The sequence below is a fragment of the Puntigrus tetrazona genome, chromosome 18 (genome assembly GCF_018831695.1).
Source record: "Puntigrus tetrazona isolate hp1 chromosome 18, ASM1883169v1, whole genome shotgun sequence".
NCBI classification, from domain to species: Eukaryota; Metazoa; Chordata; class Actinopteri; order Cypriniformes; family Cyprinidae; genus Puntigrus; species Puntigrus tetrazona.
Genome location: NC_056716.1, coordinates 1,039,687 through 1,063,866, shown reverse-complemented (window position 1 = coordinate 1,063,866; position 24,180 = coordinate 1,039,687). Strand labels below are relative to the sequence as shown.

Sequence of the window (24,180 nt, the reverse complement as noted above, 5' to 3'; positions counted from 1 at the left end):
TCCTCCCAGGCTTTTTTTTTTTCTCCTGTGGTTTCTTTTCCAGTAGACTAGCGGTCAGCCATCTATCTATCAAGACTAGTGTCCAAACAGAATGGGTTTTTCAATAGCTGATGCCAGTATCAAGAGTTCAGGGTCGTTCATGGTCCGTATAAAGCTATTAGTATACATTGATGCCAATGTAGACTAAATATACACCACTTTTGGATTTTGGAAATTAATAAGTTTGTTCTGAAATATATAAAGGATCACTGACACTGACTATTATATTGTATATTTACACTGTGATTATATTTCACAATATTACTAGTTTTGTTGTATTAAATGAGCGTAATAGATCTTATGCACAGTAAAGCGAATTGTGTTCTGTGTGATTTCTAAAACAATTGAGCCTTTTACAAATAATTGATTTTTAGATTAAACTTAGACTGGAGGTCAACGAGTGAAATATTACCGTACTTTCTAGAAATTTTATGGCACTAAAGTTTTAACTACATAAACAAGTAGATGTATATGAGGTTTATATAAAATGTTAAAATGACAAAATGTTTATTTTTGAGAGAGAGAGAGAGCTATTTTCTTTATTTATTGAGAAGTCTGTAAGTAGATTCAGAAACCTACACAAGAAGGTGGTGACACTTATTTATTAGCCAATCAAACATATTTATCAGTCAATGCCATTAATCTTGAAATAGATTTATTGGTCTATCACTAGCCAGGATGCTCAAATATAAGTTCAGTGTATGCAGATCTTACGTTTTCAGTGACAAAAACTGTCTTAAATAGGCAAAGAGAGCAGAGCTAGGGGGAAAGAGGAGCAAGTGAATAGCATTTAGGGTTTTGGGTCGTAGCTTGGTCTGAGCTTTTGTCCAGCAGGTGAAAGCTTTGTAAAACTGGCGCCAGATTGTTAAAGAGCCTGACACTTCAGTGTGTTGGAACAGGCAGCGAGAGAAAGAAACCTCCTGGGAGGAGACCCATGACTGACCCTGCCTGAATGTACAGGCCCTCGCTTGAGAGAGAGAGAAAGAGAACGGGAGAGAGAGGGGCTTTTTCCCTGTGTTAACTCTACATCTCAATCGAACAACAAGCCCCGACAAAGCCGTCATTAGAAATGCCTCTGCACCGAGTGCTGCAGCCCATTCTCACTGTAAAGATGTTTCACAACCGCCTGGATTGTCCTGAACTTACGTAAATCTGCTTCCTCCAGGAGTGTTTACTTGGAGCAATAGTTTGAATTAAAAACCTAATCTGCACTGGCTGTAGTTTCGAAGACCTGACAGAACGTGCAAAGCCTCATATCGCAGGTCTTTTGAGCCGCCCACTCCATATCTAACACTGCTCATAAATTGCATGCTTGTGCCTTCAGGACACCAAAACCATTTTCTTGGAAGACTTTATTTGTTTAGAAGAAAATGTGAAGATTAGCAGCTAGTGTTAAGGAAGGAGATGGCTTGTCAGGTTTCATTTTAAGGAAGCTGCGAGATTAGATCATGAAGTGTGTCGTGATAGTATGCTAGAAAATATACGAATGCTGGTTTTGGAGGTAAATAGTTGCCTTCAGGACACCAAAACCATTTTCTTTTGAAGACTCGATTTGTTTTCGAAAGAAAATGTGAAGATTAGCAGCTAGTGACGGCTTGTCAGGTTTGATCTACGAGATTAGATCGTGAAATGTGCCGTGATACGCTATTGAAAATAAAGGTGCTGTGATGTCTAATATGGTTCCATAAAAAAACCTTTAACTGATTCTGTTTCACAAAAGGTTCTTTGTGGCTGAATAAAGTTCTTCAGATTATATAAAGGTAAGAAAGAGATTGTTCGTTAAAGAGCCTTTGATTGAAAGATTCTTTAAGGAAATGAAAATGGTTCTGTTGCATTGCCTTTTCAAATTCTAGTGTCCTAGAAATCATATATGTCAGCTTTTGGAGGTTTTGGAGTAACTTTTATCTTTTTGTTGTTCAAATGAGACTATGTCTGTTGGCTATTCATGCCGAGATTGTGGCAAAAAAGCCCTCCTTTTAAGCTTTCAGTGACAAACTGCAGTGAAAAAGAAAACAACACTGCGTCAAGCAGCACTGCTCTCCCTGCCACCCTGTCGTCTAAAATTTGAATAAACAGAAGAGTGCGAGCCTGGCTTCAGTCCCTCCTTTTAGACTTGTTGATTCATTTTCCAGTAATCGTGTTATTCATCACTGACCTTACACACTAATCTGTGACTTCATGCGCGGATGACACCGGTTCAGTCCACTGCATGCAGGCAAATCACATGTAAACAGGGTCGAAGTTCACTCAGCGGCCTACGGTTATCCACGCTCTCTCCTCCACAGCAATGCATCAGCAGATCTGACACAAGAGTGGGTGGCAATTGTAAAGTTTATGAAATGGACTTTTATAAGAGCCTATTTTTAGCAGCCAGGGCAAGCGAAATGAATGGGAGTTTCATTGCCGACAGGACAGACCATCATTTACGCTTGCTTGCAGGAGGCTTCGGAGATGTTTGGTTCCTGCTCGCTTTTGCTTATGCAGATTAAAGGACTGAGATGCTGTCCAAATGGATCTGTGCTCAGGTGTTTACAAAGATCTTGTAAAAGGTCCACTTGCTGGGCACTCTGTTTGAATCAAATAAACCAGTGTCAGATATATAACACTGGTTTATATGGTAGTGCAGTGCCCTTGAAATATTATACATTTATTCATCTTTAAACTAGAATGAATGTAAACATTTTACAATAGTCACACCAAAATGATTCTGACACCAGATATAATTTGATATATTTTTAGTAGTTGGGGACAGCTAAATAAAGTGAACTGTTTCTGACATATTATACCGTTTCATAAGTAATTATATAGTGGACTACCAGTAAAATTGTTAAAGAATTGAGACCTGCTTAAGGTTTTTTTTAGATGCCAATACCAACTTTTCACACAGACTGAACAAAACAGGCAGAATTGGTTGAGCTAAATTGGTATTATCTAATTTTATACTTGCATTTAACAGCTGACAGATATTCAAGTTGTATGGCATTATCAAGCTGAATCTGTTCTGTTATGGTTTATTTAATGTTTTATTCTCATTTTCTAAATAATAGTTGAATAAACTGTGATCATGTGAGAAATGTTGAAGGTGTCTGAATGCATTTTGGTTTTGACTGTACATGCATACATGATGATAAAATTGGCAGTTTGTTTTGGTCCATTAGGTCAAGCCAAATAAGGCAGCTCATTAGGTCACAGCCACAGTATTTTTGTTTAATAGTCCTGTTTATGTATGTCTCTGTCTCCTCATAGCCATAATGACCAGACGACCACCTGGCAGGATCCACGTAAGGCCCTCCTTCAGATGAACCAGGCCGCCCCGGCCAGCCCAGTGCCTGTGCAGCAGCAGAACATCATGAACCCTGCCTCAGGTCAGCAACTCCAGACACTCATTTCATATTAAACACTACACTCACAGTCCCGGCATTCTTATGGTAATTTTACGGGTGTAGCAGTCTCTGTTTACATCCCACCCAAACCCGCCTCTACCTCGGAAAATGCTAAAGCCTTATCAGGGCAGACGAATGCGAATCAATGCATGTGAATGGCAGTTGATGATTAGGTAGACATGTCTGGTTGGAGCGACAATAGTGACCTGGGTGTCCAGACTTTGAAAGGTTCAACAGGAATTGTTGGAACCAGACAAGACTGGTCCTGTTCAGTGTTTTAAGGTGTTCCCCACAGACTTTAATGTCATGCCTTGCAAACTCGTTTGGTCCTTGAAATAATAGAGAGCAACAGTTTCTGCCCACTTTTTTCTTTCCCGGAAGAATGTTTCCTATATATTTTTTCAATAGGAATTTAAAAAAAGCCTTGTTAAACAGTTACAAGCCAGCAAGGAGGTGAATCCCAACACTACAAACGTGGAATCAAAGCAAAAAAAACTTTTGCTTTTGACAATTTTCCTGTGATTGGTGGAGATTTCTTTCCAAAATTTAATAACCTCGTGAATATGTGTGGATTATGGCCAGATTTCAAAAATGATCATTTCACTTAGTAATGGAAAATTTTCTGTACACTGGCTGTTCTCTCTCAGGTCCTCTTCCTGATGGTTGGGAGCAAGCTATTACCTCAGAAGGAGAGATCTACTACATCAATCACAAGAACAAAACCACCTCTTGGCTGGACCCACGACTTGACCCGCGTTACGGTGAGCTTAAAGTCATAAAAGTTCATAATAATAAAAAATAGTATCATAATAAATCACACTTTTCATTGAACATCAGTCTCTTAGCATTACAGCGTCGGCAATATTTTATAAAAGAAATAAGCGATGCGTTGAAATTTCGGCAACTGAAAATATCGCAATTGCAAAAAAAAAATAGTTTTATTGACTGAAACGGAGTTAACGCTACTTCGACGACATGTTTTAAACATCTGTTCAGTACGTGGATAAGATAACAATTAAACATGTCTGGATGGTCCACTATAAGTAACATTTTACTGGAAGAAAAAAAACAATAATAAATAAATAAGTATCGAGAGGCAGCCAAACTTAACTACTTTAATTTCGGAGTATCACCGATTCTGAGTTCCACTGTGGTAAAATAACTGCAACTATCTCTTATTGCTGTATTATTATACCGATTACTACTCTCTGCGCCGCGTGCGAATGAAAGTGAGTGAGAGCGTGTTTTTGTGCCACACTATTCGGAGAGTATTCCTGCTTCCTGTGACTCATACTGAGGTTAGCCATAACTGCTCCACACTCAGGACTCTGCTATGTGATCCCTTTACTCGCACACAAATACAAACTAGCTCAAACTGCATCTGATTATGCCGTTAAACCCCTTGTTCAGATATGCATCCATAATCCATACGCAGAGACAATGAAACATATCTAAGCAGCGGAACTGTCACGTTAATCTAATCATCAGTTTTTTGCTGTGGAGGTAAATGGTTCACAGAAAGGTTGTCGGACTGAGATGTTTGTCCTTTTTCTACCCCTTTCAGTCCCTCTCTTTAATCTCTTTCTATGAGCACGTAAGACTCACAAAGAGATGAAGGCTTCTACTTATGTCACTTTGAGTTACTCACGCTTCAAGTGCCTTCCCTTCATCCCAAAAGAGTTTTCCCCTGGGACACTATCTCACTATCTTCTTCATGTATGAACAAGCACCATGTTCTGCGCCATTTTTGACCAATGTCCTCCTAACACTAAGAAAAGGGTAAGCATTCTGAGGAGGGCTGGGGCAGGCAGGAGAGGGAGAAAGCACGAAAAAGAAAAGAGGGGGGTCGGCGCTGGTGGGTGAAGCGCTTTGAAGATTTATAAGTGTTCAGCGGACAAGGCTGGTGGGCCCCTGAATTACAGACGTAATGTGAGGGGGAGTACTGCAAGGGGGTAGACGTGGTTAACTCATTCCTTGCCACAAGTTGAGAATGTTTGGGCGTTCCCATGCGGTTTTTATGTAACTGCTTGTGTCTGCATTTTATTATGACCTTTTGTGTTTGTGTTTTCATCCCCCAGCTCCTTTCACCAACTTCAAAAAACGCCTCCTTGCACCAGTTGAACCCCTAAAAAACAATTAAATGTGTTGCTAACCTGACATGTTGTCCCGTCTGGCTCACCCATTGGAGACACTTGGGTAATTTGAGCTGGGAGTAGAATGGGATTGTACTCCTTTAACAGAGAACTGAAGTCTGGCCATTCTCTCTTTCTGTCTCGCCCCCCCTCCCACCCCGCGTGAGGCCCAGAGCAGGCAGAACTGTTCTCAGCTGCACATCTAGACGGACTTGAGCCGGTGCCAGGCCTTTCGATGCTGCAGCTCTGCTCCTAATCTGTTCCAGACCTTTTCAGTCAAAGAGAGCCAATGTTAGAGAGAGAGAGAGAGGAAGGGGGCAGGCAGAGGCAGGGCCAGAGAGGGGGAAGGGAAGAGGGAAAAGAAAGGGAGGAATAGGAGAAAAGGGAAGAAAGCCCACGGGATAAACTTATGCCTCCATTCCAAGAGGTGGCGAATAGGCCGTGAGGTCTGACTCTCATCTGAGAGTCCACCATGGGACGTTATGATGTATTTCACACTCCATCTGGCCATTACACTCAAATACAATCATGCAAACTTTCTTTTTGTGTGTGTGTGTGTGTTGGGTGGTGTAGTTTTTGAGCACAAAGGCTGACTGGAACCTTCGGATATCGGCCATGTGCTGGGATTATCATAGTACTTCAGGCTTGGAGTTGGCACCTTGTTGGCAAGTGCAGAGTGATGTCATGCTCTTGTGAAGCACTCATCTTTTCCAGGGCTTTGAGCTGACACACAAACTCACGAACGGTTTCATAAACACTTCACAACTCCCAAGGCGCTCGCCTTATTGGGAAACAGGATGACGAATGTGACATCAGTGGTTCACATTTAAAGGCGACGGTTTATCGGTGCATTTATAGAGTTCATGTAAATGTTAGCAGTGCTTCCTCTTGCAGATCCAGGGGTTGTTGCTGGGGTGTTCTGTTTTTGGGTGTTGCTAGTTGGATGCTAGCATGTTTTGGGTGGTTGCTGACTAGCCCAAGTCAAATTAAACACTCCCAAGTGCCTATAGCCCACACCTGGCATTAACATTCAGTCACATAGTATCTATCTGGATTTTAAAAAAAAATCAGATTACACATACCCTTGTCGCTGCATTTGTAATATGTCATAATTACATGATGATAACATGAGAAGTTTTATTCAAGCTGTTCACATTCTCATACTCAGAATTATGCATTTCTATGGAAACACTGTTAACAGCAAGTTAAGTTTATTTGTGTCATTTGAGTAATCACAATACAAGAGTAACAGTTGTTTTGCTAATGCATTATTAATAAACCGTTTATTCGGGGGAACAAAATTCATATTTATTTTAGTCTGCTAGATTCAGAACTGAAGAAAATTCTGAGGTTAAAAGATAAAATTTGGAATTCTCCTGTAAAGTTTATTTCTTGTTTTTTTTGTGTGTTTTTTTTACAAATCTAGATATTGTAATCATGGTAATTCATATGTGGCGTATAGATCTCTTCTTCAGACGTGCCTCCGGTATGATCAAAGTTTCAAGTACTTTTTTGGTGAAAGAAATGAGAGTGAGAGCGTAATCAAGTCAAATAATTGAATAAATAATCAGATATTTGTGGTTAAATAAGATTTTTAAGAGCATATTATAAGAACGCAGTGTTTTGTATAAAAAGAAAAAGCCAAGGACCTACTAGACGGCAGTTTTATGACTCAGTCCGGATGAATTTTCTGCAACGTAACTGCGATACATATTGCTTTATTGACTTGGTGTGAATAACGGAAACATTTGCATTTCTCGCTGCAGTAATCACTAATAATAACTGTGAAAGTTTCCAAGTCTTGATGTGTAAATATCCCACCTGCTGTTTCTACTTGTAAGAGATACGGCTTCCATCTTGCTTTCAACCGGTTTCCTACTACACTCTAGTCACAGCTGAGCTTCCTCATGCTGGCTTCCGGCAGCTCACAGCTTGCTTTTGTGTGGCCCGCTGAGGTTTATGTATGATAGGATATAGAGAGGCTTTTCTTCTGGACACAGATTGAGTCTCTCTCCCTGTCTCCACTGCTTCGTGTGCTTATCTCTTAACTGAAAACGCAATTTGAGCGCTGCTTTTATACAATAAACCTGTTAAATCGACAGCCGGCAAATATTTACAAAGGCTTCAAAGGTCCTGGCGTTTCTTGACGTTTCCCAACACCCCTTCGGTCTCACCTGCAGGTGAGCTTCCATTGGCTGGCGGCTTTGCTAGATAACCTGATGAAGACTTTATTACTGGATGGATGTTGTTCCAGAGCTAGCGTACGTGAATCTGAGCTTTTATCTTTCTCGCTCTCTCTTAATTGTGTTCCTCTGGCACGTTTCCTCCTCCTTCCTTCTGCTGGCTCATAGAAGAACACCTCCGTGGCACGAACTTATGCAACTCTGAGTCATTTGGCCACATGGATAAGATTTGTTTGTGTGTTCTTGTCATCTTCATGCTGTGGTATGGAGTTTCCCAAGTGAGAAACCCACAGCAGTCAAGTACAGACTAGTCAGGGAAATCCAGACCTGAGAAACGAGAGCTTTTTTTTTTTGTTGTTGTTGTTGTGTTCCCGTTCACAGACGCAACAAATCTGGCTGCAAGATATCTGCCACTCCTGCCCTGAGATCAGCCATTACTGCTTCACCGTTCGGCTTCAATAGACCACTATCTATGCGAGATAAGAGTCTTTAAAGAGAAACACACACACATGCACGCACGCACGCACTCCCCCGCTAGCACTCGTATACATTCCCACACACTCTTCCACGCCTCAGGCAGTGTGGGGGATGGTGGGTGCGGTGTGTGTGTGTGTGTGTGTGTGTGCGAGGCGTGGTGAGTCTCTGATCTGATTCCCATGGTGAGAGGAGAGCAGAGACTCATTCAGGCCTGAGGTAGTGTAAACACACTCTGATTGAATGGTGATGAGGATAAGCGGGGAAGACGGGGCTCCCTCGCGCATGACAACGCCAGCTCCATCACAGCTTTGTTGTCGCTGGTGGCCTGGTGCATAAGTAAACAGCCATTTTCATTGGTCCAATTACTGTAACACCCCACCTCCTGTTGTCCAAAACATTTGTTTCTGTGTTTGCGTCTGTGGCGATACACATTGCTCCATTCACTTGCATTGATAGGCTTCTTTTATACCCTGTATCTTGCACATGGGAAATGCTGCTACCCCCTTTAGAGAATGATTTAATGAATGGTTATTTTTGTCTGGAGATTGAATCTAGGTGTTCATATAAAATGGATAACATTTGGATACATTTTTATTACAAATTGTTTTTGGAAAATAATATAGTAGTGCTTATATATGCAACAGAGTAACACTATAAAGACAAAAATTTATCTGTATAATTAATGCTAATCGGTAATGGAATTAAGCATCGTAACGTAATCGATTTTGTGTCCTCAGCTATGAACCAGCAGCGAATTTCCCAGAGTGCTCCAGTGAAGCAAGGCTCCCAGTTGCCCTCCAGTCCGCAGAGTGGAGTCCTGGGTGGAAACAACCAGATCAGACTGCAGCAGATCCAGATGGAGAAAGAGAGGCTGAGAATCAAACAAGAGCTCCTTCGCCAGAGACCCCAGGTCAGACACACACACACACACACACACGCACGCACCTACACACCTGTCAGAACATTCCGTCCTCACGTGCTAGACGGGCACACAGTCTTCTCCAAAAACGAGCTTGATCTGAGCCGTGTGTACTCGCTGTTCATGTTGTGTATTTTTGTTTTTAATGTACCGTATCGTGTAATTGCACGTTGTTTTGACGATTATTGGCACAAGGTCTGGTCCGCCTTACACCTCAAAGCAACCTGTTGCGTTTTGTTTCTCAGTACATTTTGTGTAGGGGGGGCGGTAAATCTGAAGTAGAGATGCTTGCCGTGTATGTTTTTGCGAGCTGTTAAATGAAAGGTTGGAAGACGAGGGGGCAGACAGGGAGGTGGAGGAGGTTTTGCTCAGCTGCCCCTGCTTTGGAATGTAAACATGGTGTTGACTCGGTGCTGCAGACCCCCCTGCTGGAAAACTAAATAAACAGAGATCTTACCGGCTCTAGCTAGAAGCAACTCACTTAAAACACCAATAAAGATAGGCCTTCAAATACACTTAAAGGCAATGATGTAGTGGTTGAAAATCCCATAATAAATCGCTCAGTCATCATAAAAATGCATTCACAGCCTATTACAATAGTACATATCTACTGCTAAAAACATATTTAATTTACAGTCTAATAATCAATAATGATTTATCGCATCCAAAAGAAGTTTGTGTTTACATAATAAATATACACAGTGCAAACATTATGTATATATAAATATACATACATATATACATGTATATATTTAAGACAAATATGTTGTTTATATATTAAATATATTTATATATTATAAATTATATGAATATAAAAATATTCTAAGCATACACTGTGTGTGTGTATTTATATACACATAATACATAGTACACATACTTATTTTATGTAAACACAAACTTTTATTTTGGATGAGGTTTAATCGTAATTAATCATTTGACAGGATTAATACAATTAAAAAAAAAAAAAAGTAAAACAAAATTTGGCCCAAAAGAATTGCATGATTCTAAAACTGATTAAAATAAGAATCAAATTGGCACCATTTTATTTTAGTTTTAAATGGAGAATGCATTTTTTTTTTTTTTTTATATTTAATAACCTTATTTAAATGAAATCAGTTAACTCTATATCTCTGGAAGCTCAAATATAATAACTAATACATATAAAAAAACGCAACTTGAATAAACCGAACAAACAGACTGTAAAAACTCAAATGAAAATAAAAACACATTAAAAAACTAAATTTAAAGATGTCTGAAGGCACGTGGCATTTCTCTACTGTGCTATCCATTAAAGCATAAGAGCCCACAAAATATAGCTTAAAAAATGTTAACAAGTGAATTACTTGCAACAAGATGAGTAAAGCTCTTGAGGAGAGTCAACAGGGTCATGTCGTGCTGACGTGTTGGAGACTTTTCTGCGGTGACGGTCTGTTGAGCTGTCCTTTAATCAGCGAAAGTTGTGTCCGTATACAAGTTTCAGTTAGCCGTAGGAAGCCTGTAATAAAAAGCAAAGATCTGACCTTTCTGTCATACTTTAAATGATGTGCAATAAACCCACACCTTCGCGTGAGTCTCTGCAAACCACCAGTTTGAGCTGAGGCTGTAAAATAATCAAGGATGTTGACAGACGGTGTTGCACAATGCATTGACAAATGATAACCAGATTTGTAACCCATGACTTGTCGGATGGGAAAGGCTTTTATTTCGCTCAAGTGGGTGATACAGGAAACAAAGTAAAACTTGTAGGTTAAGTTTTTTTTTTTTTTTTTTGTTCCCATACCTCGCTCACCGTTTCGTACGTGTGCTTGGTTTCAAAGCAAAAACCAGTATAGTTCGTTCTGTCCCTTTTCTTCAATAGAAAAAAATGCATCCGCTCTCATCTCGGTACTTGGAGTAATTCCAAAGAAAATCATTAATTTTGTCTCGCGTTAAGCTTCTGTTTCCGCAAGCCCAGTCTGCTCGCTCATAAACGTCGCGCTTTGACACATATTCTTGGGTTTGTGCTTGTGTGTACAGGAGCTCGCCCTGAGAAACCAGCTGCCCACCAGCATGGAGCAGGACGGCGGCACTCAAAACCCTGTGTCCTCACCCAGCATGGGGCAAGACGCACGTAACATGACCACCAACAGCTCGGACCCGTTCTTGAACAGGTAAGATGCGTCAAACTGCGCCAGAGAAATCACTTTTTGCGTTCGCACATGGTTGTATTTATCGGTTAAAAGGCACATAAGGGCAATGAACCTTCCCACAAAGGATGTTTGGCTGCATTGTGCGTGCGGATTTATTTTTTTTTTCCCTTTTTCCGCTGGTGACCTCTGCTGGAGAAGCTGTTCAAAGCAAGTCCCGGCTAAGCTGCTTTTGCAGAGAATTGCGTCCTCCGGTGGCTGTCGAGCACATAAACCTCTCCTCCTGCATGAGAGCAGATACGGGATTGATGTGAATAATAAGGCGGCCCGTGAGAACATGTGGTCTTCTTCTTAGACCCCCTCCCACCTCTGCTGCGCTCACAAAGAGCTCATTCATCCAGCAGCTTTCATGCACCGAAGCCGCATTTCATTCTCTTAATTAGAAGAAACTTGCTGTATTTTCCTTCACTGTAGCATGTCCCCTGCTCTCTTAATTTGAGCACTCTGTACTGAACTGCCTGCCTGCTATTTATAGAGAGACCACCAGCAAAACAACACCTTTTACAATGACCCCTCAAAGGCAGTTCAGAGCAGGCCACTGCCAGTAGCACAAGCAGAATGAGCCATGATTGTTAGCAGTTATTCTGGATAAAGTTAAGAAGTGGAGTAAATGTTATACTCATCATATACTTTGAAATGAGGAAAGTGTTTTAAACAAATCCAAACATACTTAAGTTTTAGCTCATCTAAAGTCTGAACAATATAATTTTCTCTACCAACTTAATAATATTGTGACTCTCTGTGAATTGAGATTCAAGAAACTTCTACTTAATAAAAGTAACTTTTTGCTGGTTTTGTATTTTTGAGTTTGGATTGTGGTCAAAAAAAAATAATTTATATATATATATATATATATATATCTTTTTTAGTATATATTTAAAATGGTTTTTATATGTAATTTATTCCACTGATATGCTGATTTGAGGCTTAGGAAACATAACATTAATTAAAAAAAAAATTTGTGCCACTTTTAAACAATTAAACGCATTCTCGCTAAATAAAAGTATTCATCATGAGTACCGTACTTGTAAAACTACATACAGTATGTACGTGCAGTTTAGATTTGTCTAAGCAGTTGTGGCCTCACGTTTTTCTGTGCAGCGGGACGTATCACTCCAGAGACGAGAGCACGGACAGCGGCCTGAGCATGAGCAGTTACAGCGTCCCCCGCACTCCAGACGACTTCCTCAACAGCGTGGACGAGATGGAGACAGGTACGCCACGACAAGAGCACTCAATATAACCTCACACAAATGGCACCAGCACATTTTTAAGAGCAAACCGTCTCGCTCCCAGGCGATACCCTCGGCCCCAGCCCGATGGCAACACAGCCCAGCCGTTTCCCCGACTACCTAGACGCCATCCCGGGCACAGACGTGGACTTGGGCACCCTGGAGGGGGAGAGCATGGCAGTGGAGGGCGAGGAGCTGATGCCCAGCCTGCAGGAAGCCCTGAGCTCCGACATCCTCAACGACATGGAGTCAGTGCTGGCAGCTACCAAGATCGACAAGGAGAACTTTCTGACCTGGCTATAGAGCGCCGGGATCCAGCACTACGCCTTCTCTTCCAACACGCTGAACTGCTGCCTAATCCAATCTGTGAAGGATGTGTAGATGCGCCGAGTTGAGAAAAGAAAAGAAAAGACATTTCACCCTACTGGACTGGTTTTTTTTCGATATCTTCTGTTCGCTACGTTTGGCCGAATTGGTTTTAAAAGCAGTGGTATTTTAACCGTCGGGCTTCTTTTTGTTTTACTTACGTCTTTTTTTTTTTTTTCATGTCTGCATCCTCAAGGCTGGCCCATGAACAGACAAGTATCCACAAGTACCCAAATCTCTTTCACGGCTGTACTGCGTGCAAAGTATGCGAATGTGAAGTAGTGTGCGCGAAGTGTCGTTTCGAGGGCTCCGAGAGAAATAAAGACAGACGAACCCCCGAAATCAACTCACCGCAACCTCCCGTGACTGCAGCGTCCCAAGATCTCAGCTCGCCCTACAACTGACTGTCTTTTTTTTTTTTCGTTGTTGTTTTTCCTCGTACGGCAATGAGCCTGAGAAACCAAAAAGCGTTGAGGAGGTCGTCTGTACGTGATGGGATTGCGATTTGAAAGGTCTATACCGTAAAGGGTTTTAACGTGTGGCTTTGGTTAAACGAATACTGCTGCTTGGCTGTGCCAGCATATCACACTAGAAACTGTGTAATCAAGTGCCTTCAGACAAACAAAAAAAAAAAAAAAAAAAAGATTGAGACATGTTCCTGTCGTTTTTACGCTAGAGATCATAGATCAAATGTACGTACTCGCTTCATTAATCAAAGTATATTTCTTTCAAAGGTTTTATAAAAAAAATATTATGTTGGGAATTAGGGTTTGATTTCTCTTCTTTTTCTTCTTTAAAGAACCCTAGCCTCTTTGCGTGTTAGTTTTATTTAAGCCTGATTTTGTTTTCGCGAGGGTTATGGCATTCACGTGTGATCAAATACAAATCGGGTCTGTTTTTGCTCTCATTTTAACCGTTTTCTACAGAACAAGTATTCTAAGAGCTGCCTTACAGTACATGAACCGATTGGCCAAGAACACTAACTAGGTGGACGCTATCATTTCCGCTACATCGTAACCGGTCTGAGGTGAGGGGGTCGTTTGGTTTCGTTAGCGATAGCTTTTTATCTTACGATTTTAGTATCTCAGTCGATGTTGTTGTTGTTGCTTACTTGCTAATTTTAGTGAAAATCTCTTCTTCTTTTTTTAACCCAAAAGCAATGAACAAAATATCAAGGGCACTTTGATCAACAGACAGACATCTCTGATATGAGCTCCAGTAGAGTCTGTGCCAGTCATGTTGATGGAGTTTGGGACAGGAAAAGGAAGGTTCTGATACGTTTAGATGGATAGATGAGCACGTCTTGAGGGTTAGTGCTATAGATTAGCTGTTAGCTTGGATTGGAATTTGGTAACTGTGGATATGAGCGATAGAGTAGACTTTTATGGAAACAATCAGTTATCGTTTCTGTCAGGACTTCTTCGAGGCTTCCAAAGACTTGTTTTTTTTGTTTGTTAGTAACGGACAAAATAATTTATCGTACTTTTATGTAGGACATAAGCTAATGAGAAAAGGTCTAATTGATTTTTGAGGAGATTTCTAATGAAGCGAGATTTGACAGGTCCTCTTATGCTGGTTCTAATAAAACGCATTAGGCAGGTTACCTAGGTTTACGTTTTTTCACTAGAGCAGAACACTACAGGGACTTTGTCCATTACAGATTCGCTGCAGACGCTTGGAATTCAGTAATATGAATATTTCCTCTTGTTTACAATATACGGATACCTTTACACTACATAATGGCTCAGTAACTGGCCCGTAAATGTGTGTTGTACTGATTTTTTTATTTTCTTTAAAAAAAAATGTAAAAAAAAAAATGCATTTTTATCAGTATAATGTCTGTGGTCTGTTGGGGTGAATATACCGCTATGGTTTTTAATTCAATTGCCTCGGTAAGCAAAAATTTTATGGTCAAATTTTATGATCAGAAACCTCAAGCTAGGCCATAGTATTGAAAGTTAGAGGTTGTAGAGGAAAATGGAAAAAAAAAGATGAGCTAAGAGAAATATATTTTTGCAAACATAGTATTGATGGCAGACTCTAGTGGGGTAAAACAGTGTTGGAGAGAGCAATGCAACAAAATGTTTTATGAATTGTGGGTACAGTGATGGTATTGCACGTTTCTAGAACATTGACTAAAATGTGTATGTCACTTAAACATGATTTTATGCTTGCTTAGTGTGCAACTGTTCAGAATATATAGTACCCGTTTACTTTCTTTTTTTTTTTTTTGTAGTGGTAGTACTAATCACACAAGTTAATGGATTGGTATTTAGATTTCTTTTAAATGCACCCAGAATGAATTTATATCCATTTATTATGATCTCTTTTTTTTTTTTTTTTTTTTTTTTTTTTTAAATCAATGTATGTGCATGTACCTTAGAACCTTAAGTTCTGTTACATTATATCTCTTTACATGTTACTTTAAAATTGGCCTGGAATAAAGTATATACTTTGGTAGTTACTGTGTATTTTATGCGTTATTATAAAAATGTTTTCTGTTCATGCAGTCCGCGCAGTTGGACTAAATCACTTTATTGGATCACTTTCTGTCATACATGATAAAAACGAAAACAAATGTAACCTGTTTTAACAACTTTTATACAAAAACGCCATAAACCAAATATTTTTGTCTCTGATACGTCTTTTACATGAGCATATTTTAAACTCTATATTTTTAGTCCAAATTTATTAAAACATCCTGTTGTACAAATTGGATTACACTGGATTAGACACACACACACACACACACACACACACACACACACACACACACACACACACATATATATATATATAGTATTTTTGGTTGCACTTTATTTTAGGGTGTCCTTGTTACAATGTAACTATACAAGTACTGAGTAATATTTATTTAGTATATATATGTACCTACTATATGGTTTGTCTTGGGGTTACTAGCATGTAATTATGCATAATTTATCATTTTTATAATAGTAATTACATGTAACACATAACAAGGACATCTTAAAATAAAGTATTGTTCAAGTATCCACTGAAAATGTAAAAAAAAAAATGCTTAGGAATATAAAACAAACCAGACAATTTCTCATATACATATTAAGCACATTATAGTAAAAACGTTCTCTTCGGGTCATAACTAGCTTGTGTTTTATCCTGATTTCCTGAATGGCTTCATTTTTTTAAATGATGGCATCGTGTTCCTCACTGCGGGACATGAAATAAATATTAGCTGCGGTGCATTATTACATATGAACATATATATAAAACACGGCATAATACATAACAGACGGCTACAGTTGGGTTCTGAAAGTATAACGTGGACAATTTAGAAATCGTTAAAGACAGACCTAGGTAACACTTTATTTTAAAGTGTCCTTGTTACACATCGCATGTACTTATTATATAGATTACACTTTTTTTTAAGGTGTCCTTGTTTCAGTCAACGTATACATTTAGATACTGAGTAATATTAATGAACTAAATACTGTACGATCAGGATTAGGGTTACTTGCATGTAATTAAGCTTATTTAAGTGTTATAATATTAACAGCCTGGTTACAAAATGTTCATTTTTGGGTGAACTGTTCCTTTAAAACAGCGCGTTACCATAATAGATCGTGCATAATTACATAAACCTAACCCTAATCTGAACCCTACCCTATAGTGTGTAATTAGCATGCTGAGTTAATTGATATAATTCAGTACTTAAATGTACACTGTTACAAGGACACCTTAAAATAAAGTCAAACCCAGACCTGTTGTGTGCCACGAGGTTGTAAATGACTTCCTGAATGTTTGTGAAAACACTACATTACCTACATAAGTAAATGCAAATACTGTATGTATTTATGTGAAAAAGTGGACGTGCACTAATGCGTTCCTTTGAGAAACTGGAGCTACGCGGTTCGGAAACTCATGGCATCACATCCAATTAAAAAATACTAGGTGCTCTGATGGTACTCACATGACTCTGTAGCGCACTTCCCGTGGTGAGCAGGCCAACCTGTATCCCAGAGTGACGAGCAGTAAGATAATAAAGGCCAGCACCATACCGCCAATGAAACTACTCGCATGGAAGCGAGGACATGCTGTTGGGTTACTAAAAGGAGCACCTGTTTTATCCGTCCAGAGAAAATAGTCGTTTCAAATTTAGACTGTGCTAATGCTGATGCAAAGTAGTGTATTCAACGAATGCAGAAGCTCACACCGTACCTGTGGATGCAGAAATGATGTGCACAGTTGGGCCGGTGGATTCAGCTTTGGGCAGTAATGTTGAATAGTTGGACATGTTCGCTCCAGTCACTGAAGTCTTTCCTTGGGCTGAATGGGCCTGGACGGCTCTCCTGTCTGCGTATGGAAAATCCAGATCAGCAAATGCATTTTATTACAATTATTACAAATTACAATAAAAGCCACCAGCGGAATACTTTTATGGTGTTGTGTAAGATTTTGCCGCAATAGCGCACATCTGGTCCAAAGCATTGTGAATGCTGTAATCTGTGTTGTTGTGGAAAGCTTAAATAAGATGGTGCGAGTTAAGGGATTTGTGTGGCTGTACTGCTTGAGATTGATGCAAACCGTCTACCTAGACTAGCTGTTCTCAGCTGCTCTACTTAATTCTTCAATCAGACAAACAGTAAAACACGCAGGCCGCATCATTAGACTAAATCACTTTATTGGATTTTTGGTTACACTTTATTAAACTGTCCTTGTTACAGTGAACATATGCATTTAGATAGTATATTAGTAATATTAATTATTTAGGGTTACTTGCATGCAATTAAGCTTAAGTGTTATAATAGTAATGGTTAACATGGTTTTTACAATTTATTATTTATATTTAAATTTTTTAATATGTATTTATTTATTGTGTGAAGTTAAAAAGAACCAGGGCTCTTACGTTTTTATATATATATATATATATATATATATATATATATATATATATATATATATATATATATATATATATATATATATATTCTAAAAGTGTGACTTGTAGACCTCATACCATCTAACTCCAAAGCATTTGTAAAATGAATATACTTTTTGCCAAACTTTAAAATCATTTTCACAGACTTGAGAGATAAGAACTCACTTATATCGAGTGAAGACTGTTATTATGGATGTAGCTATGTGGTTTCTAGGGTCCTCTGGCTTGTTGCTAGGCCGTTCAAGGTAGTAACTTGGCTGTTTACGAAGTGCCAAAAAGAGTGATAATAGTACGAGCAATAGTAGAAGTCATTTTTTTGTTTCGGAAGCACCAGAACTGTCAAATTTGGCATGCTTTCCATAAACCCTGCTTACTTTGGGATCCTGTACGTCCAGGTCCCGTGTTAAAACGGTGTACACGTATACACAATGGAAGCTTTCGCAATTTCCGTTACATAGCTCGGTTTCCACACAGTTTTTACGATATACGTAAACAACAGAGAAACACTTACCCAGTGACAAAAACATACAGGAACTAATGTAGACCAAACACAAACAGCGGTTCATTTTCTTTACGAAAAACGTCAAGCACACAGCACCAAACTACCCGACAGTCATGACGAACGAAAAAAAAAAAAAGTTAAGTCTTCTGAGTCTGAACTCATTATCCGACGACTTTGTCGAAGCGCTTCGGTGTCATTCAGAGCAACGCGTTATAATTAGTCAAATTAAATTACCCTTTAATATCCGGTTTTACTCAACACAGCTGGCTAACTGCGACCAAGGTGAGCTGTGAACTAGGTGGTCTTTGGTTTGCATCTGTCGGTGTGTGTGTGTGTGTGTGTGTGTGGGTGTGGGTGGGTGCGCGCGCTCTGAAAGTTTTTAAAAGTAATGACGTCCAAGCAAAGTAATTTGAAAGTCTTTATTTTATTTTATTTATTTTTTTTAGCAAAGCATCACAGTCTGGAGGGGTAAATCGAAATACATTTACAAAAACCTAAGTGCACTCAGGCACGAACAGTTGAGCCATTAATTCCACGGCCACGTTTTTGACAAATGATAGATTCAATTGTACTTTATGCAAAATAATGACTGAGTCTGTAAGTTTGCCAAGACAATGTCAAAAACAAAAATATTTTTTCTTTTCTCGAATTTATGGCCAGCTAATGTAAGTATAGAATAAAGGACGAAACAGATACTTCTGATTCAGCATCAGTGTTTACGCCTGGCTCTGGTCTCATGTGCAAAATTTCTACTTTTACAATGCATTTGGTTAAAACTACTATAACATTCATATGAATCAAACATTTGGTTTTGGTGCACAGCAAGTCAGTAACCTGTATTATCGCTTGTGAGCTATGAAGCTTTCGGGGCCAAACTGTATCAGTGTTTTTCACTGTAACATGAGTCCCATGTTACGTATTAAGGCAGTAAAAAAAAAAAAAATAAATAAAACACAATTTGGGTATATGACTGCAGGATGTCCAAAATTGGCACATGGATTTATTTTAAACAGACACGATACTAAACAGAATTCCATAAAAACATTAGGCCTTTCTGATCAATGTAAATTTGACATGCATGAAAATGGTAACATGCCGGTCTTCTTTTCACATTTCTGTAATTTACACAGAAAATACAGAACCACGGAAAAACTGAGGCCTACGGATTCTACATTACACGTCTCGTTAGTGAGCTAACCGCTAAAGTGCCACAGAGAACGAGGGACTGATACCCCAAAAACACAGTCATACTGATGCATAAGAATGTAATCAGCTGCAGAAAAGGGAGGAATTCGTTAGTACAAATATGACATTTATACAATACGGTGTGCACAGAACTGCAAAAACGTGAAGAACATTTTCTGTTGCGGTTGGTTGGATTTCTTTGAAGTGAAATGATTCGCTCTGGGCTCAAATTAGCTGCAGAACCTTGGAATTCAATAACGAACAATCAACATGCAAGCGAATGCTTTTCTCTACTGCGACCTCGGCTGGAGTTCTCACGTTTACCTTACTAGTTACATTTAGTCGCCAGGGCACAGATGTTGTTTAAGATCGTTCCTTGAGTTTGACTGCAGGAAATTAAGGTACAATTTTCACTGATCTCTTCCAGACCAGCATGAAACAAAATGATCCGCATCGACGACAAAAAAAAACCCTTCTACCGCAGCAATGTCTCACTGCATGGAGCCAAACTTCTGGAAGAAAGAGGGTCTTTCTTCGGATCGCTCATCGGGTGAGTCTTACATCTCATCCAAACCATAGTCCTCTTCAGGGAAGTCTCCCACGGTTACCGAGAGGGGCTTCACGAAGGCGCCGTATTTTGGGTCACACTCAAAATAACGTTTCCCGTCCACACTAAAAATCGAGACAAACACAACGCAATAGTTAAACTTTCTCTGAAGGTTCACGTACGGGTCACATTAGTCATTTTCAGAGACATGCCGGTCTTATTCGTAAATATAAATAACTTGTGCGTGCTCCGACCTGCCGTCGTTCTTCCCAAGCGGCTCATCATATTTCACACCAACCCAGTGGCCTGGCTTGAAATCTGTTGTACCTGCAAACAAAGAAAGCATTTAAGCCCCATTCGATGATGATGAATATTATTAGTTTTCATTACTAATAGTAGTAGTAGTTTTGTTATTATTGCTGTTAATGATTATTCAAACATAATATTGATAAATAATAATGCAGTTAGCCCCAGGTCAGGATGGCGTGTTACAGTGCACTGCCTTTAGAAAAGCATCGCTCACAATATAAATACCGAAACTAGTTAATTTCAGATCCTATTAATTTCTTGGCTCCATTACAAATGCATGTAACAATCAAGTGGTAAATCAGAACAGTAAATGTGATTAAATCAGGTCACGCAAACAGCACAAACAAAGGTGTGATTTAAAAACGAGGGCAAAGCTTACCCACAAACATAACGGTGCCGATCTTGGTAGGCTGCCCAGGAACTTGAACTTTGCAGCGGTTCCCAACAGTAATGGCTTCGGCGGCTGCCTTCTCTTCCTCTTCTTTCTTGGCAAGGGTCTCTTCTTGCTTGGCCCTGTTTTCCTCATTAAATCGCCCTAACTTCATATTCTTCTTGAAGTTCCGCACCGAATCTGACAGATAAGAAAACCGAAATGTTAGATGTTTGTGTTCACAACGAATGTAGGCATCTATAACGCGTGATATAGAGATGCTGAAACACTGCATTTCGTGCATTGAAGCAGCGAAACATGAAAAAAGTGGTCTTTTTTTTAAATGCAGAACTACTTGAGAACCATTTCATGCATATTTTAAACTTGCCTGCAAGCTCATATTTGGGCAATATGCCTCTGTCCAGTCAATGATTGATAGAACTGTGCTGTAAGCTACTCTAGGTTTCTATGAATGAAATCATTCAGCAAATGCGTCACAGGCAAAAACGGTGTCATTACCTGCCCTTTTTTCATAGGCTTCATCGGAGATCTCGAATTTCTCCACCTTTGATAAATCAGTGAACTCCCCGCTTTGTGTACCACTGCGGTCTGTCACCTGCACAGAAACCAACAAGATTACATACAGTAGAAGAACGCGGCCTTTGTTAATGCCAAAATGGTTTCAAAAATGTCCAGCTCTAAACATCGTCACCTCACATCCCTTCAGTACGTACTGATTTTGTCATGTCACTTGTTTTCTGTGTAGCCGGGATGTCAGAAAGGAGCCGATACCTACATGTATTCTGCAGTCATCATCTACAGGATAGGAGCCGAGCAGCGCTTCATTGTTGTCTAGCTTCTGTAAGAACTTGTCTGAAGTGCTGAATAACTCAAGGTCCATTAAGGCAGCTGGGGTGCCCACGATCATCTCCAGTTTACTCTATAAGCAGGTAAGTTAAAATAGAAAATAAGAATACAATTCCAAAAAAAAACATTCTCAGTTTGATGTTATGTGATGTAATGCACAAAAAAAAAACAGTATAGAACATTAATTGCACCTTCACTGGTACAAGAGCTCATCACACAGGCAGTACTCTTCAAGCTCAATTTTGTACCTTATTTACCCCTAAATGGTTCATAGAAGTACCTTAAGGTACTTTTACAACATTACAACTCTGTATTATCACGCTTTAGAACATACGTATTACTCCCACAGTTAGATCAATATATTTGGACGCTGACACAATTTTCTAAAACCAAATGAAACTAAAGTGCAGACTTTAAGCTTTAAAAAGATTACTCCACCCCAAAATGGAACTTCGTTCGCTAATCTCTTATTAATCATCCCCATGCCATTCCTAACCCATAAAAAAAAAACTGTTCGTCTTATGTACACAATTTAAGATATTTTTGATGAAAACCGGGAGGTCTGTCCCATTGACTGCTAAACATGCTCCGTCCTGCCATTGTTCAACAGTAATATTGTGAAGCTACGAGAATACGTTTTGTACGAAAGAAACAAAAAATTGTTTAACGATTTGGCACCGTAAAGTCACCGTGCAAACAGCGAATCTTTTCATTGCTGCTGACACAGAACTGCGTACATAATGTGCGTCCACCGAATGATCTACTAAATTGCGATACGGTGACTTTACGGTGCCCAATATTCAACTAAAATTTAATTTTTGTTTTGTGTCATAATATCTTCATAATATTACGGTTGAACCACTGATGGCAGATGGAGCATTCAAACTGGCTGACATCAGGAGACTGACGTGGCCATTGCAGAACATTCCACTTTTTCCTTTTAAAAAGTTGCTTTTGACTCCAGACTTTTCGCCTGTTTAATTGATGTAAAAATAAAATAGGAATAGACCACATCTGTCCATGAAATGATTTTTGAGTCAACTGTCTAGTTACTTACGGTCCCTTAAAAAAAATAAATGCCCTCAAAATAAAGACTGTAGTGTGCACTTCAAGCTAATTTTTTATGTAACTTGATTATGTCAGAAAGTGGAAGGTAACTATTTCATAACTTTTGCAAGCCAGCCCCAAATACCTCATAAAAAAAAAAAGTGTGATAATTTTATGAGAGCAGTCACAGTTTCTTAGCGGAACACATTATTTGTATTTTTTATGAGTGGACGCAAAAGCATTGAAATCTAAAATTGCACCATGTCCCTTTAGGACCTCCATATTAGTCACAAATGCTGTTTTACTGAATATTATAGATATCATGCCAGTGATTTGACCATACTACCACATCGAATAATATGCGTTGACCAGAATATTATATCCACCGTTTGAAAAAAAAAAAACCCAAAACAAATAATGAATAAATAAACTACAAATCATGTGCCATTTTTAGAAAACAAGGATGTACGGTACAACACATTCAATTCTGCAACAGGCTTTATCTGACACGTTTAATGTCTGACTAATTGGTAATATACCAGGCGGGCTTTGCCCTACCGCACCTTAAACTCTGCGATCGTTACTCCTCGGTTGAATCTCCGGTTCACCTCGAAGGAGCTGACTGTGCTGGTCACCCGCACGGACACGGTGGGGTTGGTGATGACTGTCACACTCCCGTCCATCTTCCGTTACTAACCAAACTGATGATGCTGGTGTGGTTGAGCTGAAAGTCAAACGGTGTGTTTGGTATTCATGCAGCAAAACACAAACGTCCGGCAGAGCGCTTATTTCGCCATGGCCTCCGCTTAAGGTTTAATACATTTGCTATCTTGCTGGTTGCTATGGCTAGCCAGTATTTACATGCACTCACGTGACAAGCCCTTCACTTTATTCACTGCTTCAGTCAGCTGTTAGCAAGTTCCGTTCTTATCAGTTCCACGCGATCCGATATCTTAAAGGCTGTGTTCAGTATTCAAACCACCAAACCCGTATAATTTCTTCTTCTTTTAGCTCTTAAGAAAAGCTCTTCCGTCAAAGACCACACCACTGGGTTCTGGAAGCTTCTGCCCACCCACATGGACGTTTAAGCCAATCAAATTTAACAATTGGGCGGGATTTTAGATTCAACCAATAGGAAAATGTTATTAGGTTTTCAGTGGGCGGGGAAAACGTACTCTGTCGAATCGGGCGGCTCGGTTATACGGTTATCATCCAATCACTATATGTTTTGTTGAAGCAGACCGCTCCCAAACAAGCATGAAAAACACATGCTTGCAGTGCTGACTGTGTTCCACACGATGCTGCTAGAGGTTTAGAAACGCCTCAATAAAGTTAAACACATACGTCAGTAAATTCATTCAGAAATTGCTAATAAATTTCACAATAAAACGCAAGTGACACATGGAACTACGTAAGATCGAAAAATATTTTTGTACATTATAATACATTATGTAGCTATAAAATCATCTTTCTGACTACTTATTAGTCCTACGAAATGTTAGGTTAGGCTAGTTCGTAATA

At 39.4% G+C, this 24,180-nt stretch overlaps 3 protein-coding genes across 9 annotated transcripts in view; 1 reads left to right on the top strand and 2 right to left on the bottom strand.

Annotated features, from left to right (window-relative positions):
* Nucleotides 1-15,381, top strand: part of yap1 (Yes1 associated transcriptional regulator) — a 29,443-nt gene extending 14,062 nt beyond the window's left edge. The window contains exons 3-8 of one of the 2 annotated variants that reach the window (XM_043264734.1): nucleotides 3,286-3,404; nucleotides 4,070-4,183; nucleotides 8,952-9,124; nucleotides 11,150-11,283; nucleotides 12,421-12,533; nucleotides 12,616-15,381. In XM_043264734.1, the coding sequence (XP_043120669.1) occupies nucleotides 3,286-3,404; nucleotides 4,070-4,183; nucleotides 8,952-9,124; nucleotides 11,150-11,283; nucleotides 12,421-12,533; nucleotides 12,616-12,854 (892 nt within the window). In that variant the 3' untranslated portion in view covers nucleotides 12,855-15,381. The remainder of the gene's footprint in view (nucleotides 1-3,285; nucleotides 3,405-4,069; nucleotides 4,184-8,951; nucleotides 9,125-11,149; nucleotides 11,284-12,420; nucleotides 12,534-12,615) is intronic. The other variant, XM_043264736.1, reaches the window with a different exon arrangement.
* On the bottom strand, nucleotides 9,132-18,673 carry tmem123 (transmembrane protein 123). Of its 5 annotated transcripts, none has more exons than XR_006253178.1 (5): nucleotides 18,344-18,656; nucleotides 17,112-17,246; nucleotides 16,864-17,011; nucleotides 10,477-10,628; nucleotides 9,132-9,569 (listed from the first exon to the last, which is right to left on the bottom strand). XR_006253178.1 is itself a non-coding variant. In XM_043264738.1 (4 exons), exons 1-4 carry the CDS (start codon nucleotides 18,396-18,398, stop codon nucleotides 10,610-10,612), a joined length of 357 nt encoding a protein of 118 aa, XP_043120673.1. In that variant the 5' UTR covers nucleotides 18,399-18,656; the 3' UTR covers nucleotides 10,092-10,609. The 5 variants fall into 5 exon arrangements, 3 of the variants coding, with proteins under 3 accessions (XP_043120674.1, XP_043120673.1, XP_043120672.1); XR_006253179.1 differs by lacking the exons at nucleotides 9,132-9,569; nucleotides 10,477-10,628 and adding an exon at nucleotides 15,876-16,103 and having other exon boundaries at nucleotides 18,344-18,434; nucleotides 18,569-18,656; XM_043264738.1 differs by lacking the exon at nucleotides 9,132-9,569 and having other exon boundaries at nucleotides 10,092-10,628.
* A 66-nt stretch (nucleotides 18,674-18,739) lies between these two features.
* On the bottom strand, nucleotides 18,740-23,731 carry tbcb (tubulin folding cofactor B). 2 transcript variants are annotated; one of them, XM_043264832.1, is made up of 7 exons: nucleotides 23,531-23,730; nucleotides 23,223-23,383; nucleotides 21,542-21,685; nucleotides 21,265-21,361; nucleotides 20,755-20,946; nucleotides 20,321-20,393; nucleotides 18,740-20,191 (listed from the first exon to the last, which is right to left on the bottom strand). In XM_043264832.1, exons 2-7 carry the CDS (start codon nucleotides 23,340-23,342, stop codon nucleotides 20,077-20,079), a joined length of 741 nt encoding a protein of 246 aa, XP_043120767.1. In that variant the 5' UTR covers nucleotides 23,343-23,383; nucleotides 23,531-23,730; the 3' UTR covers nucleotides 18,740-20,076. The 2 variants fall into 2 exon arrangements, with proteins under 2 accessions (XP_043120767.1, XP_043120768.1); XM_043264833.1 differs by having other exon boundaries at nucleotides 23,223-23,731.
* Nucleotides 23,732-24,180: the final 449 nt, after the last annotated feature.

Coding starts and splice junctions, on each gene's coding strand:
- tmem123 (XM_043264737.1), bottom strand. CDS start 18,398: ATGAACCGCTGTTTGTGTTTGGTCTACATTAGTTCCTGTATGTTTTTG. Junction 17,247..18,343: donor CTGTATGTTTTTGTCACTGG/GTAAGTGTTTCT, acceptor TTCCATACGCAG/ACAGGAGAGCCGTCCAGGCC. Junction 17,012..17,111: donor CATCATTTCTGCATCCACAG/GTACGGTGTGAG, acceptor CGGATAAAACAG/GTGCTCCTTTTAGTAACCCA.
- tbcb (XM_043264833.1), bottom strand. CDS start 23,342: ATGGACGGGAGTGTGACAGTCATCACCAACCCCACCGTGTCCGTGCGG. Junction 21,362..21,541: donor ATGATGACTGCAGAATACAT/GTAGGTATCGGC, acceptor GTTTCTGTGCAG/GTGACAGACCGCAGTGGTAC. Junction 20,947..21,264: donor AGCCTATGAAAAAAGGGCAG/GTAATGACACCG, acceptor CTTATCTGTCAG/ATTCGGTGCGGAACTTCAAG.